This window comes from Triticum aestivum, chromosome 4D (assembly GCF_018294505.1).
Source record: "Triticum aestivum cultivar Chinese Spring chromosome 4D, IWGSC CS RefSeq v2.1, whole genome shotgun sequence".
In the NCBI taxonomy this organism is placed as follows: Eukaryota; Viridiplantae; Streptophyta; class Magnoliopsida; order Poales; family Poaceae; genus Triticum; species Triticum aestivum.
Genome location: NC_057805.1, coordinates 347,304,821 through 347,321,834, shown reverse-complemented (window position 1 = coordinate 347,321,834; position 17,014 = coordinate 347,304,821). Strand labels below are relative to the sequence as shown.

Sequence of the window (17,014 nt, the reverse complement as noted above, 5' to 3'; positions counted from 1 at the left end):
CTGCAGCTGATCAGAAGAGAAGTTGTGGATATGCCCCACACATCCAGGAGCTCATTAACTCAAAGATGGGCAAGGGCAAGTATATCTTGGACAAAGAGCATCTTCCCATCTATCCTGAATTTGAGGACAACACAGTAGTCATGACTGAGAATGAACCATCATCTGTGCAAGCACAAGAGAAGAAAGCCAAAGCTAAAGCTGAGAAGGCTGCAAAGATGCCAACTGTGGAAGAGGCATCTCAGGTCTTCTTGAAGAGCAAGCAAGACCAGCTTGGATATCTGATCCAATGCACTCTGAGGATTGAGCAGGGCCTGGCCACCCTGACCAAGAACCAGGAGAGCTTGGAAAGGATTATTGAGACAAAATTCTATGACCTTGATGTCAAGATCACAGAGATCCAAACTACAGTTGAGCAACTTCAGGAGGAAGCAGAGGAGAAGAAGGGCAAGTCTACATCAGATGCATTTGCTAGAGTGCCCAGAGGACAGAGATCTGCTGCAGTGCCAGTGACAGACACTAGAGCTACAGCATCAGCACCAGCAGCTACAGCTCCAGTCCCAACTCTAGCAGCTACTCCACCAGCTCCAGCCACTTCATCAGAGGCTTTCGTCCTTGGCGTTCTCTCAACACCACCTCCCGAAGATCAAGCCTGAGAGTCGTTTAGCACTATGCATTTTCAAACTTTTTGGTAACTTGTTGCCAAAGGGGGAGAAAAATGTATAGATCATAGGCTTCGAGAGAGAGACTGTTGGTTTTTATCTCTCTTTGCACTCTTTTTGGTTGGTTTGAAACTTTATTGTGTGCTTGTGTGATACTACTTTATGTCCTTGTGAGATACTTATTTGGTCAAGTGTTTGATCATATGCTACCCTTAATGCTTGTTGGTTAATGCTATCTTTCATATCCTATTATGATCATTCACTTTGCTTGGTGATGAGTGCATGCTTTTAATCTCTATCATTTTGAGCGCTCCACCAAGATGTATGTGACATGGAAGAGTAACCCATGATCCTAATCGATTGTGCATTTGCATTCAAAAGCAAATCTTAAATAATGCACAAATTTAGGGGGAGCTCTTGCTTATCACATACTTCTCAAAGCAACGATGTTTTTCAATCTTATTTATCATTTGTCGAAGCTTTGATCTATATGTTATCATCAATTACCAAAAAGGGGAGATTGAAAGTGCAACTATCCCTGGGTGGTTTTGGTAATTCCTAACAACATATAGCTCATTGAGCTAATGCTATTCCAAGATAAATATTTCAGGAAAGCTCAATGTTTGGCATGGCATGGATTAGAAAGTGGACCCTTCAAAATGCTAAGGACAAAGGATTGGCTCAAGCTCAAAGCACAAGACTCTACATTTTCTATTTTAGTGATCCAAGATCACATTGAGTCTATAGGAAAAGCCAATACTATTAAGAAGGGATGAGGTGTTGCTTAATGAGGATCTTGCTCAAAATGCTTAGTGATATGCTCCAAAACCCTCCACTACTTTCTCATATCCACATATGTCCTAAACCAAAAAGTCCAACTCGGCCCCACCGATTCTTTCCATCCGGAGCCACCGAGTTCAGTTGACATAGCCACTGCCAGAAACCCTAATCAATTCGGTCTCACCGATAGGGATCTCGGTCTCACCGAGATGGGATTGCAAACTCTCTGTTTCCCTTCGTAACGTTTCGGTCAAACCGAGATGAGCGATCGGTCCCACCGAGATTGCAATGCAAACTCTCTGTTTCCCCTTCGTAACGTTTCGGTCCAACCGAGATGAGCGAATCGGTCCCACCGAGTTTGCCTGACCAACTCTCTGTTTGGCTATTACCAAAATCGGTCTCACCGAGTTTGTGTAATCGGTCTCACCGAGATTACGTTATGCCCTAACCCTAATGACATCGGTCCCACCGAGTTGACATGTCGGTCCCACCGAGAATCCTAACGTTCACATTTTGAACTAAATCGGTCCGACCGAGTTCTCTGAATCGGTCCCACCGAGTTTGGTGATTTGTGTGTAACGGTTAGATTTTGTGTGGAGGCTATATATACCCCTCCACCCACTCTTCATTCGTGGAGAGAGCCATCAGAACATGCCTACACTTCCAATACATATTTTCTGAGAGAGAACCACCTACACTTGTGTTGAGGTCAAGATATTCCATTCCAACCACATAAATCTTGATCTCTAGCCTTCCCCAAGTTGCTTTCCACTCAAATCTTCTTTCTACCAAATCCAATCCTATGAGAGAGAGTTGAGTGTTGGGGAGACTATCATTTGAAGCACAAGAGCAAGGAGTTCATCATCAACACACCATTTGTTACTTCTTGGAGAGTGGTGTCTCCTAGATTGGCTAGGTGTCACTTGGGAGCCTCCGAAAAGATTGTGGACTTGAACCAAGGAGTTTGTAAGGGCAAGGAGATCGCCTACTTCGTGAAGATCTACCCTGGTGAGGCAAGTCCTTCGTGGGCGACGGCCATGGTGGGATAGACAAGGTTGCTTCTTCGTGGACCCTTCGTGGGTGGAGCCCTCCGTGGACTCGCGCAACCGTTACCCTTCGTGGGTTGAAGTCTCCATCAACGTGGATGTACGATAGCACCACCTATCGGAACCACGGATAAAAAATCTCCGTGTCAACATTGCGTTTGCTCCCTCAATCTCATCCCTTTACCTTCATGTGCAATTGTTTTACATTCCGCTGCTATACTCTTAGAATTGCATGTGTAGGTTGATTGCTTGACTTGTGATATGTTGCTAAAATCTGCCAAGAACTAAAATTGGGAAAAGGCTAGATTTTTATTTGGTCAAGTAGTCTAATCACCCCCCCCCCTCTAGACATACTTTCAATCCTACACCTATATTCATGATCATTGCCTTAGATATTCTCATAACTATGCGCTTTTCTATCAATTGCTCGGCAATAATTTGTTCACCCACCGTAATTCATGCTATCTTGAGAGAAGCCACTAGTGAAACCTATGGCCCCTGGGTCTCTTTCTTATTATATAGCATCTCTTTTATTTACATCGCATCTCGTTTACTATTTTGCAAATCTTTACTTTCCAATCTATACAACAAAAATACCAAAAATATTTACTTTACTATCTTTATTAGATCTCACATTTGTGAGTGACCGTGAAGGGATTGACAACCCCTTTATCGCGTTGGTTGCAAGGTTCTTGATTGTTTGTGCAGGCACTAGGTGACTTGCGCGTTGTCTCCTACTGGATTGATACCTTGGTTCTCAAAACTGAGGGAAATACTTACGCTACTTTGCTGCATCACCCTTTCCTCTTCAAGGGAAAACCAACGCATGCTCAAGAGGTAGCAAGAAGGATTTTTGGCGCCGTTGCCGGGGAGATCTATGCCAAGTCAAGACATACCAAGTACCCATCATAAACTCTTCTCCCTCGCATTACATTATTTGCCATTCGCCTCTCGTTTTCCTCTCCCCCACTTCTAAAACGATTTTTGAAAACCTTTGCCTTTTCTTCGCCCTTCTTCCGTTCGTCTTTTCGTTTGCCTTGATGTCTTATTTGGCTCATTTGCTCGTTTGGTTGGAATAATTGTGTATTTATTGCAAATCAGAGAACCTAAGGTTTATGGATCCTCATCCGCTTGCTAATATTTTTAAGAGATCCAATTATGATGAACCAATTGCTAGTGAGTTTTGTGCACTAGATTATCTTTGTGAAGTTTTGCTTGAAATACGTGAATTTGGAAATTGTGATGAAGTACTTTATGAAGTGATTCACGATATATCTTTGAATAAAAAGCATGATTGCAATGATGTTATTATAAATTCTATTAATGTGAATTGTGCTAATAATATGCAGAACCCTAAGCTTGGGGATGCTAGTTTTGCTATGTCCACTACTTGTTGCAATGGTCATGATTGGGGTGATACTTCTTATGATCTTGAAAATTAATTTAAGCTCCATGATGAATATGAGATTGATAATAATGTTTGCAACAATATTAAAAGTGGGTTTGGAAGGGTGTCAAATTTAGATCCCACATATTTGGAGAATGTTCAATCTTATGAATTTTTTGCTAAAAGCGGGTTTGGAGAGGTCATGACTTTAGTTAATGTTAATCCCACTATTTTGGAAGAGTGTCAACTTCACATGCATGTGGATCATGTTGAAAATATGTTATGTGAAAGCTATGTTGTTGAATTTTCTTATGATCCCACATGTAATTATTATGAGAGAGGAAAATATGGTTGTAGAAATTTTCATATTACTAAATTACCTCTCGTTATGTTGAGATTGCTATTGTTTCTTTCTTTTTCCTTGCATATGATAGTTTTTGCTTGCCTTGACAATTTGTTTGCTTATAAAATGCCTATGCATAGGAAGTATGTCAGACTTAGATGTGTTTGTCACATGTTTTATGATGCTCTCTTTGTGCTTCAATCTTGCCTTTCTTGTGAGCATCATTGAAATCTCAATGCCTAGCTAAAAAGGCTTTAAAGAAAAGCGCTTGTTGGGAGACAACCCAATATTTTTCCTTGCTGTTTAGTAATAAATAATTAATGTATATTCTACTTAGATGTGGTTTTATGTTTTAATTAGTGTTTGTGCCAAGTAGAACCTTTGGGAAGACATGGGTGAAGTCTTTGCGATCTTGCTGTAAAAAACAGATACTTTTGCGCTCACGAGATTAGCTGCCATTTTTTACTGGAGAGTGCTTTTAGCTTGATTCTTTTTGAATATGATTAATAGACAAATTCCTCACGTCCATCAATTTATTTCAGAATTTTTGGATTTACAGAAGTATTCGAACAAATCAGATTGCTACAGACTGTTCTGTTTTTGACAGATTCTGTTTTTCGTGTGTTGTTTGCTTATTTTGATGAATCTATGAGTAGTATTGGGGGGTATGAACCATAGAGAAGTTGGAATACAGTAGGTTTAACACCAATACAAATAAATAATGAGTTCATTACAGTACCTTAAAGTGGTGGTTTATTTTCTTATACTAACGGAGCTCATGAGATTTTTTGTTGAAGTTTTGTGTTGTGAAGTTTTCAAGTTTTTGGGTAAAGATTTGATGGATTTTGGAATAAGGAGTGGCAAGAGCCTAAGCTTGGGGATTCCCAAGGCACCCCAAGGTAAAATTCAAGGACAACCAAAAGCCTAAGCTTGGGGATGCCCCGGAAGGCATCCCCTCTTTCGTCTTTGTCTATCGGTAACTTTACTTGAGGCTATATTTTTATTCACCACATGATATGTGTTTTGCTTGGAGCGTATTGTATGATTTGAGTCTTTGCTTTTTAGTTTACCACAATCATCCTTTCTGTACACACCTTTTGGGAGAGACACGCATGAATCGGAATTTATTAGAATGCTCTATGTGCTTCACTTATATCTTTTGAGCTAGATAATTTTGCTCTAGTGCTTCACTTTCTTTTTAGAGCACGGTGGTGGTTTTATTTTATAGAAAGTATTGATATCTCATGATTCACTTATATTATTTTGAGAGTCTTTTAGAACAGCATGGTAATTTGCTTTGGCTATAAAATTAGTCCTAATATGATGGGCATCCAAGATGGGTATATTAAAAACTTTTATATAAAGTGCATTGAATACTATGAGAAGTTTGATTCCTTATGATTGTTTTGAGATATGAAGATGGTGATATTAGATTCATGCTAGTTGAGTACTTGTGAATTTGAGAGATACTTGTGTTAAAGTTTGTGATTCCCGTAGCATGCACGTATGGTGAACCGTTATGTGATGAAGTCGGAGCATGATTTATTTTTTGATTGTCTTCCTTATGAGTGGTGGTCTGGGACGAGCGATGATCTTTTCCTACCAATATATCCCCCTAGGAGCATGCACGTAGTACTTTGTATCGATAACTAATAGATTTTTGCAATAAGTATGTGAGTTCTTTATGACTAATGTTGAGTCCATGGACTATACACACTCTCACCCTTCCACCGTTGCTAGCCTCTCTAGTACCGCGCAACTTTTGCCGGTACCATAAACCCACCATTTACCTTCCTCAAAACAGCCACCATACCTACCTATTATGGCATTTCCATAGCCATTCCGAGATATATTGCCATGCAACTTTCCACCGTTCCGTTTATTATGACACGCTTCATCATTGTCATATTGCCTTGCATGATCATGTAGTTGACATCGTATTTGTGGCAAAGCCACCGTTCATAATTTGTCATACATGTCACTCTTGATTCATTGCACATCTCGGTACACCGCCGGAGGCATTCACATAGAGTCATATTTTGTTCTAAGTATTGAGTTGTAATTCTTGAGTTGTAAGTAAATAAAAGTGTGATGATCTTCATTATTAGAGCATTGTCCCATGTGAGGAAAGGAGGATGGAGACTATGATTCCCCCACAAGTCGGGATGAGACTCCGGATGAGAAATAAAAAAAGGGAGGCCATAAAAAAAGGAGAAAGGCCCAAAATAAAAATAAAAAAGAGAGAAAAAGAGAGAAGGGGCAATGCTACTATTCTTTTTACCATACTTGCGCTTCAAAGTAGCACCATGATCTTCATGATAGAGAGTCTCCTATGTTGTCACTTTCATATACTAGTGGGAATTTTTCATTATAGAACTTGGCTTGTATATTCCAATGATGGGCTTCCTCAAAATGCCCTAGGTCTTCGTGAGCAAGCGAGTTGGATGCACACCCACTTAGTTTCTTTTTGAGCTTTCATACACTTATAGCTCTAGTGCATCCGTTGCATGGCAATCCCTACTCACTCACATTGATATCTATTGATGAGCATCTCCATAGCTATCGATACGCCTAGTTGATGTGAGACTATCTTCTCCTTTTTGTCTTCTCCACAACCACCATTCTATTCCACCTATAGTGCTATGTCCATGGCTCACGCTCATGTATTGCGTGAAGATTGAAAAAGTTTGAGAACATTAAAAGTATGAAACAATTGCTTGGCTTGTTATCGGGGTTGTGCATGATTTAAATATATTGTGTGATGAAGATAGAGCATAGCCAGACTATATGATTTTGTAGGGATAACTTTCTTTTGCCATGTTATTTTGAGAAGCCATGATTGCTTTATTAGTATGCTTGAAGTATTATTTTTATTTCAATATTAAACTTTTGTTTTGAATCTTTCGGATCTGAACGTTCATGCCACAATAAAGAAAATTACATTGATAATTATGATAGGTAGCATTCCACATCAAAAATTCTGTTTTTATCATTTACCTACTCGAGGACGAGCAGGAATTAAGCTTGGGGATGCTTGATACGTCTCCAACGTATCTATAATTTTTTATTATTCCATGCTATTATATTATCTGTTTTGGATGTTTAATGGGCTTTAATATGCTCTTTTATATTATTTTTGGGACTAACCTATTAACTAGAGGCCCAGTGCCAGTTTCTGTTTTTTTTTGCCTATTTCAGAGTTTCGCAAAAAAGGAATACCAAACGGAGTCCAAACGGAATGAAACCTTCGCGATGATCTTTCTTGGACTGAAAGCAATCCAGAAGACTTGGAGTTGAAGTCTGGAACTCCTCGAGGAGGCCACGAGGCAGGAGGGCGCGCCCAGGGGGTAGGCGCGCCCCCCACCCTCGTGGGCCCCTCGTAGCTCCACCGACGTACTTCTTTCGCCTATATATACTCTTATACCCTAGATCGATCAGAGAGAGCCACGAAACCACTTTTCCACCGCCGCAACCTTCTGTACCCGTGAGATCCCATCTTGGGGCCTTTTCCGGCGATCTGCCGGAGGGGGAATCGATCGTGGAGGGCTTCTACATCAACACAATTGCCTCTCTGATGAAGCGTGAGTAGTTTACCACAAACCTTCGGGTCCATAGTTATTAGCTAGATGACTTCTTCTCTCTCTTTGATTCTCAACACAAAGTTCTCCTCGATGTTCTTGGAGATCTATTCGATGTAATACTCTTTTGCGGTGTGTTTGCCGAGATCCGATGAATTGTGGATTTATGAACCTGATTATCTATGAATATTATTTGGTTCTTCTCCGAATTCTTATATGCATGATTTGAGCGGTTTAGTTTGGCCTACTAGATTGATCTTTCTTGCAATGGGAGAAGTGCTTAGCTTTGGGTTCAATCTTGCGGTGTCCTTTCCTAGTGACAGTAGAGGCAGCAAGGCACATATTGTATTGTTGCCATCGAGGATAAAAAGATGGGGTTTATATCATATTGCTTGAGTTTATCCCTCTACATCATGTCATCTTGCTTAATGCGTTACTCTGTTCTTATGAACTTAATACTCTAGATACATGCTGGATAGCGGTTGATGTGTGGAGTAATAGTAGTAGATGCAAAATCGTTTCGATCTACTTGACACGGACGTGATGCCTATATTCATGATCATTGCCTTAGATATTCTCATAACTATGTGCTTTTCTATCAATTGCTCGGCAGTAATTTGTTCACCCACCGTAATTCATGTTATCTTGAGAGAAGCCACTAGTGAAACCTATGTCCCCCGGGTCTCTTTCTTATTATATTGCATCTCTTTTATTTACATCGCATCTCGTTTACTATTTTGCAAATCTTTACTTTCGAATCTATACAACAAAAATACCAAAAATACTTACTTTACTATCTTTATTAGATCTCACTTTTGCGAGTGACCGTGAAGGGATTGAAAACCCCTTTATCGCGTTGGTTGCAAGGTTCTTGATTGTTTGTGCAGGTACTAGGTGACTTGCGCGTTGTCTCCTACTGGATTGATACCTTGGTTCTCAAAACTGAGGGAAATACCTACGCTACTTTGCCGCATCACCCTTTCCTCTTTAAGGGAAAACCAACGCATGCTCAAGAGGTAGCACTGTTTTTTTCATGTTTTTTACATCGCAAGAAATGAATATCAAACGGAGTCCAAATGCCACGAAACTTCGCGGAGATTTTTTATGGACCAGACGGAAGATATTGGGCCCTGGTTGCACCTGGGGGGCGTCCCGAGGAGGGGATAACCCACGAGGGTGCGCCAGGAGGCCCAGGCGCGCCCTGGTGGGTTGTGCCCACCTCGGATGCCCCCCAGACCGCCTTTTTGCTCTATAAATACCCCAATATTCCAGAAACCCTAGCACGATCGACGAAATATTCATCCAGCCGCCGCAGAGTCCAGAACCACCAGATCCAATCTAGACACCATCTCGGATGGGGTTCACCACCTTCATTGGTGCCTCTCCGATGATGCGTGAGTAGTTCTTTGTAGACATTCAGGTCCGTAGTTAGTAGCTAGATGGCTTTCTCTCTCTCGCTGAATTCTCAATACAATGGTCTCTTGGAGATCCATATGATGTAACTCTTTTTGCGGTGTGTTTGTTCGAATCTGATGAACTTTGAGTTTATGATCAGTTATATCTTTTTATATCCATGAAAGTTATTTGAGTTTCTTTGATCTCTTATATGCATGATCTCTTATAGCCTTGTATTTCTTCTTCAATATTTGGGTTTTGTTTGGCCAACTTGATCTATTTATCTTGCAATGGGAAGAGGTGCCCGGTAGTGGGTCCGATCTTATGGTACTTGATCCCAGTGACAGAAAGGGAAACAACACGTATGTATCGTTGCTACTAAGGATAAAATGATGGGGTCTATCTCTACATAGATAGATCTTGTCTACATCATGTCATCGTTCTTATTGCATTACTCCGTTTTTCCATGAACTTAATACACTAGATGCATGCTGGATAGCGGTCGATGTGTGGAGTAATAGTAGTAGATGCAGACAGGAGTCGGTCTACTAATCTTGGACGTGATGCCTATGTAATGATCCTTGTCTGGATATCGTCATAATTATTTGAGGTTCTATCAATTTCCCAACAGTAATTTATTTACCCACCGTTTGCTATCTTTCTCGAGAGAAGCCACTAGTGAAACCTACGGCCCTCGGGTCTTCTTTCTCATATATTTGCTTTGCGATCTATTTTATTTGCACTTATTATTCAAATCTATTAAACCAAAAATACAAAAATACTTTGCTGTACTTTACTCTATTTGCGATCTATTTATTCAATCTATTGCAACTTTCTCCACGCAATTTCTGGCGCCGTACCCCGAAAGGGATTGACAACCCCTTTAACACGTCGGGTTGCGAGGTGTTGTTATTTGTGTGCAGGGGTTGTTTACGTTGTGTTGCTTGGTTCTCCTACTGGTTCGATAACCTTGGTTTCATATCTGAGGGAAATACCTACCGCCGCTGTGTTGCATCATCCCTTCCTCTTTGGGGAAATACCGACGTAGCTTCAAGCCACATCAGTCTCCACCGGCTCCACTTGTGGTTATCTCTTCCCTTTACTTTGTGTAAGCTATTGTTGTGTTGTATCCTTTGCTTGCACTTGTTGTTGTCGTTGTTTGCATCATATAGGTTGCTCACCTAGTTGCACATCTAGACAACCTATTTGTTGCTAAACCTAATTTGCTAAGAAAAGCTAAAAATTGGTAGTTGCCTATTCACCCCCCTCTAGTCAACCATATCGATCCTTACAGAGGCGACGGTCGTGGTTCCTCGCCGTGAAGCATCATGTCGGCGGAGGAGAGGGCGACCAAGGAGGGAGCGGCGCAACGCGGCGCCCCGGGTGGCGTTTGTGAAGTTTGACGAGGCACCGGCCTAGTTCCTCATGAGCCCCGACCTCCTGGAGGCCTGGGTCCGCCGGCCAGTGACCACCGCGGAGAGGTCTGCATGACGAATGCTTCCTTGATGGGAAGCTCGCCAAGATCATGGAGGAGTGGTCGCTCATCGACACATCCGTCGTCGCCGACAAGGGTCCCCGACCAGGGTTGGCGTTGGCCGAGGCAGCCCTCCACACGACACAAGAGGAAGCCGAGCGGCTCCTCCGCAAGTGCCAGGCGGCGGCTGCCCCCCCCCCCCCCCCCCCCCCCCCGTCCTTCCGCCGCTGGAAGGACCAGTCGGACAATGACAATGGCAGCACTGACGACGACGAAGGTGCCGTCCGCCAGCCTGGCCAGGCATACAAGGTCACCATCCGCTACAAATGAGTTTTTTTTTAAGTTTTGGTTGAACGGTGAAATATCGTCCGGTTTATGTAAATTATGTCCGAACTTGTGTCTGTTTGCATGAATTCTATCGTGCTTGCATGAATTATGTCTGAATTTGTTTGTATTGCGGGCGGATATCCGTTTTGGGGGGCAGCATTGGAGTTGGAGATGCCCTAGAACGTCGTTGTGGTCGTCTTGGTGAAAAGAAAATACCTAATTTGATCTTCCGTTATGTTTGTGACGTATCCTCGTAAAAAGAAAATACCTAATTTGATCTTCCGTTAGGTTGCTGAACATGCAGGCTACAGATTTTATTGCACGTAACTTGTATCACAGTGTATGGTCGAAGTTTGATTGTTCGTTATCTGCGAACAGATTTGTGCAAAGCTAAATTCGGATCCTGCATAATTCTTCGATGAATCTCTGAGACACATTTTTAAAACAACTTTTGGCAAAACCAAAGGTATGTCTAGCACAACTAATTCATGTTAGAACCTCGCCAAGCAGCAATTACCATATGATATTATGTCTAAACAAAACATATGATTACGTAGTTGTCAACACTTACTTGGGCAAATCACCTGAATGCAGCTCGTAAAGGAATACACGAACACCACTCAAAATTAGTACATCTACGTGTTAGTATCTGTTTTTTATGTTCTCCAACAAATTTCTTCTGAGAAATTAAAACATTGCTTTAATTATTATAACTATATGTAACATAAAATCGTATTACATGTTCCATCTGTTACAATGTCTCTAAAATTTCTGAAAATCCAGCAATAACATGCGGGTCATCATCTAGTTACCATAGATGGAGCACTCGGGGCTCGGCACGTGGCGAGCTATCTGTCACTCGTAGTACTGCCTCCACCTCGATGGTAAAGTATGCGACATGTCAAATCTAGCAGTGGAGATGTAATACCACACTCGAGGTCACCAATCATAAATAGCAAGTGATAGAAGTATTTAAACAAACTGCTCCAATGCCAACTGCATACTCAAGCTTCCCATTACACGGAACAACATTATTCAAGTATAACAATGTCAGTGCCAACTAAACACCATGATTTACGACCATTTATGCTTGTTCCAGAACACCACCATCACTCAATGTGGTTTACACACAAATTGACAGCTTAGCTGCCACGGTAAGTGGTAAAAGAAAAAGGAGAATGCAAGAGAGGGACATGGAAATGCTCGGTCGTCTGGCTTCTTTTTATCTCAAATATGATGCTTACGTAAGGGAAGAACCCTGACGGTGCATACTTGGAGGTATTGAAACTTATGCGGTAGAAACCAGGAGCGACATTGTCAACGTTGTCCATCAGCTGACCGCTGCGTCCATCATTGTTTGTTATCGAAGTGCCTAGGGTTGTCCATCCCTTGAATTCTTTGTTGTCAAATGACGGGGGACTTGTAGCGTCCTTCCACATCTCCAGGTGAACTTCAATTCCAGCTGCTGGCGATCCAAGAGCCGTGTCCAGCACATGGGTTGTGATAGGAGGGCGTGTCCGGTTGGAGCTACCTGTAATTTCAGGAGCTTTATTGGCAGAATGCTGGGAAAGAGCTCCAAGGTGTGCACCAATAATCCGCATCCGATCTATTTGAAATTTTTAATGAAGCTTAAGAAAGCAAAATTACCAAAAGTTGCACAGATATAAAAACTACTACCGCAGATAATCAACTGCACAAGCAAAGTACACGAAACAGTCCAGATAATCATGGAGGTACAGACTACGAACAATTCTGGTGCAAGAAATTGATAACAATCCAAGCCCCAGATAGAAGAAAAAAACAAAGATCCATGCCCAGGAGTTGTCTTTCCAGAGTTCAATCAGCAATGACAATATTTTCATGGTGCAAACACAGTCAATGTCAATACAGTGTGAAGAATGAATCTTGCACTTTATCTCTTCCATGTAGACTATATTTTCTATTTGTCAAGAGATAATTCAGTTGGCTTCAGGCAAACAAAGTTATTGTGTGTAATAATTGCAACAGTAGATCTTTATTTAGCATCAGCCATTTGCAAACACTAGTCAGTATTCTATTGTTTGCAGATTAGATATACCAACCTATGGGGCGCAACCATATCTTCAGCTCAAAGTGAAAAATTACATAACATCAAAACAATTCAACTGGTGCCTTGCAAGTAGCAGTGTAGCACGAATGTACGGAAAGACCAAAAACACATAGTGAAATTGCTCACTCAACTGAACTGGCTTATGAAAATGAAAGGACAGAAATTCCAGGCTTGGTAGCATTGAGCAAATAGACCAATAAGACACCAATCTTAGGAAAGCATGAGCATGCGAGGTCAATATTCAAGTTTAACTATAGGATATATAAGAAAAAAGGCTCAAACAAGTGGATAAAAAAGAGCAGATGTCTATTTTACCACAGAATGTGTCAACGGATAATTCAATACCTGCTGCTTTATCCGGTTGGCTAATATGATTTTCACCTGAAGTAGGGGGAGCAGCAGTTTCTGCCGAGAAAAGCTTTGCAAGACGCAGCTCAGTTATCTTCAGTTCTTCCTCTGCCGCAGCCTCAAGCTCAACAATTGGCCTATTTGCATAACGCCTCTGGAAAGAGAAGCAGGATGATAAGATAACTTCAAAATCATTACAGAGATAGAAAGAAAAACATTGTATCAAGGCTTTATAGTAATATGATTTTGTGATCAAGTCATAGCGTGCGCAGTACACTGTATCAGGGCTAAACTTAAAATTAAATACCCAAGGTGATGTGAAAAGCCAAAGGAACATAATTTAGTTTCAATTTAAAAAATCTGGCCCATTGAGGAAGGCCACTATTGTCATTCAGAAAACAGTAGTTCTTCCATGATTCTGATTTTACTGGTATTTCACAGATCACAATACCACAACATCTAAGAGAGAGGGCTAATAGCAGACTTTTAAACACAAACCACGTTACTGCTGCACAAATTGTTGAGATGACCTGAACAAGCATACATGCCAATTACAGAATTTAGGATAGGCATATGCCGACCTTAAGCTCAGCTAAAACCTCAGGGGCAGTCCTCCCAGACGCGCATATCATGAACACAAACCCAAACTTCTCCCTGTATTTGGCATTCCACTCGGACAACTCCTGCAACAGTTTCAAGAAACCGAATTGAGTCCACAAATCAGATCACAGATGCAACAAACACAGTGAACAGTGTAGCACCTGAGCGGTCGAATCAGTGGCTGTGGAAAGCGCAGCTGATTGCTCTTCCTTGCTCCACCTGCAGTGACTGACGATCAATGACAGGAAGAAGCGAACATTACTGAGCTCAGCAGAAGTAGAAGCAAGGAAACCGACTTGGAGACGGAGGAGGAGGTCGTTCCGATGGGCGGGTGGGCGGCGAAGGCCTCCAGCCATCCAGTCACGTCCACCTTGATTTGTTCCACGCCAAGCATGTATCAGTACGGGAAATGAGGGGGATTCAGACTGGAGGATGGGTGCGGAGAAGAGATATTCCGAGATCAAGAGCTACCTACCTCGTTGAGCCAGATGCGGCGGGCGGCAATAAGTGCGTTGGTGAGAGAATCGAAGGGGGAGGTAGCGGCCAGTGCGGCGGCAAAGCGGCGGCTGCCGTTCACACGCAGCACATCCTCCACAGTCAGCGGCCTCAATGTCGCCATCTCAACTGGTTGATTTGCTCCACTGCGCAAGACAGTGTTTGATTGAATTAGAGATGTTTAAAAGTGTACTCATTGATTAGAGGAAATGGGAGTTTAAGGTTGTGTTTGTTTGGGGTACCCAGAATCAACAAGATAGTGTTTTCCTAACAATGAATGTTCATGTCAAACAGGACACACGATACATTGTCAAGTTGACTTGTGTGATTATTTTAAAGAAATGTCTGCTGGAGGATGATGTAACCTTCTGAACGATTTTTGAATATATAGCCTTCATATCACTGAGCTTTCATGCTGAATATAAAGCCTTCGTATCATCCCAACAATTTCTTAAACTGCCTCTTTACATAGTTTCTCCAGGTCTTTGCTTTAAACTCACCCATTAAGCCCTTATAGCCAGCGGAGTTAAGGACCTCGTTGGCCTATTTCCAAGCTTTCTTGTGCAGAGGCACACTCACAAAAAGTTATGGTGGCCGCTCAATCCCATCTATATAGCCAATTATCAATTTGGAAATTTCTATAAACATATGATAACAGCAGTACCAATCCACATTATTAGCAGAGCACACCCAAGCTGCACAGCACACGCACAGAGCACACGCCAAGCACATGAATCTTATTTGCTGCTTCGTTTGATTTGAAAAAAATCACTTGTCCTGGTTACTCGAAAGACTAGTAAAGGTGAGAAGCAAGACTAAGCCAAGGAGCATCCTCAACCTGTATTTTACTGGTAATTTATGAGGTCAGGCACACTGGAATTTAGGTTCAGAAGCATTTTCCTGTAATGGGTTGTGTCACCCACGATTAGTAAACTCTAGAAAATGTATGTTGTGATGACTAAATAAGTTAACTAGCACAGCTCTGAAAAAACGGAGAGAAAGCCTATTCTTAATAGCCTACAGTTGCTGTGATCATTGCTCTGTATACACGCACAGCACACGCACAGAGATGAGAGGGAAAGGAGTTTAGGGGCGCTACCTTGGGCCTCGGTGCGTGGTGGCGAACGCGGAGGCGGGAGAGGAGTTGACGAGGAACGGCGGAGCAGGGCGGCGGGCGGCGTCAGAGTCTAAGAGGAACGGGGCGGCGGTGTCGGTGACCTCGGGCGTTGGGCGTGGAGGAGAAAGGGAAGCTCGGGGTGGGGGGTTTGGGGGCGGTTGGATCCGATCCACCGGCCGGAGGAGCGTAGGGAGTCCGGCCGCCGGAGATCTCTCGGGTGGAGGCAACTGCGGGACGAGAGGATACCAAGCCCCAGTGAGTTCTGTCGGGATCGGGCGACAGGGCGAGGAGCCTAGCACATGCCGTATAAGAGCATCTCTAGCAGATGTGCTGTAAGAGCATCTCCAAAAGCGCCCCCGACAGCCCCAGACCGACTTTTTTCATGCCGGTACAAAAAAAAACCTCAGTTGCGTCTCCAAGACGCGGAAATCCGCCGGCTCGATCCGTTTTTGGGCCTGGCGATTCCAGGCCAAACCCAGCGCATTGGGGGGCGTTTGGGGGCTCCGTCGGAAGGGAAAACCACGTCTGGGCCACACTGTCAGGTGAAAAGTCATCTTGCACGTCCAGATTCGCCCTCCCTCGCGTGCACGCCTTCCCACCGCCTTGCCGACCCGGTGCCGCCCACACCCCCACCACAGCTAGATAGGCCATTCTCCGACGGAAAAAAGAGAGGGTTTCGCTGCGGCACCCTCTCCACCATCTTCCTGGATGAGTTTTCCGGCACTCCTGCCGCATAGGGCGGGATACCGACTGCTGTGCACCCACCACGTCCGCCAGGTGTTCGGCGATTTGTCTGCTCGGCGATGGACTCGGACGACGAGGAGGCGCTCCCGGCGTTGCTGGAGGAGGAAGCCGATGCCGACGTCCAGGACGAAGAGCATCTCATGGTCCTCGCCGTCCTGGCCGGCCTGCTCGCGAGCAATGCAAAGCCGCGGCGAGGTGGCCCGGCGCCGGGGCGGTTGAAAGCGAAGAACTGGCATCGACTGGAAGGCTATTGCTTGCTCTACTCCGACTGAAGGAAATATGCCCTAGAGGCAATAATAAAGTGTTGGGGATCGTGACAGAATTTTAAAATTTCCTACGCATCACCAAGATCCATCTATAGAGTATACTAGCAACGAGGGGAAAGGAGTGCATCTACATACCCTTGTAGATCGCGAGCGGAAGCGTTCTAATGAACGGGATTGATGGAGTCGTACTCGTCGTGATCCAAATCACCGATGACCGAGTGCCGAACGGACGGCACCTCCGCGTTCAACACACGTACGGAGCAGCGACGTCTCCTCCTTCTTGATCCAGCAAGGGGAACGGAGAGGTTGATAGAGATCCAGCAGCACGACGGCGTGGTGGTGGATGTAGCGGGGATCTCGGCAGGG

At 43.4% G+C, this 17,014-nt stretch overlaps 1 protein-coding gene across 4 annotated transcripts; it reads right to left on the bottom strand.

Annotated features, from left to right (window-relative positions):
- Positions 1-11,960: 11,960 nt before the first annotated feature.
- On the bottom strand, positions 11,961-15,947 carry LOC123097829 (uric acid degradation bifunctional protein TTL). Of its 4 annotated transcripts, none has more exons than XM_044519664.1 (7): positions 15,621-15,947; positions 14,502-14,667; positions 14,323-14,396; positions 14,188-14,245; positions 14,008-14,109; positions 13,460-13,580; positions 11,961-12,595 (listed from the first exon to the last, which is right to left on the bottom strand). In XM_044519664.1, the coding sequence occupies exons 2-7, from the start codon at positions 14,643-14,645 to the stop codon at positions 12,132-12,134; spliced, it is 963 nt and encodes a 320-aa protein (XP_044375599.1). In that variant the 5' UTR covers positions 14,646-14,667; positions 15,621-15,947; the 3' UTR covers positions 11,961-12,131. The 4 variants fall into 4 exon arrangements, with proteins under 4 accessions (XP_044375599.1, XP_044375601.1, XP_044375598.1 ...); XM_044519666.1 differs by having other exon boundaries at positions 11,961-12,520; positions 15,621-15,946; XM_044519663.1 differs by having other exon boundaries at positions 13,424-13,580; positions 15,621-15,943.
- Positions 15,948-17,014: the final 1,067 nt, after the last annotated feature.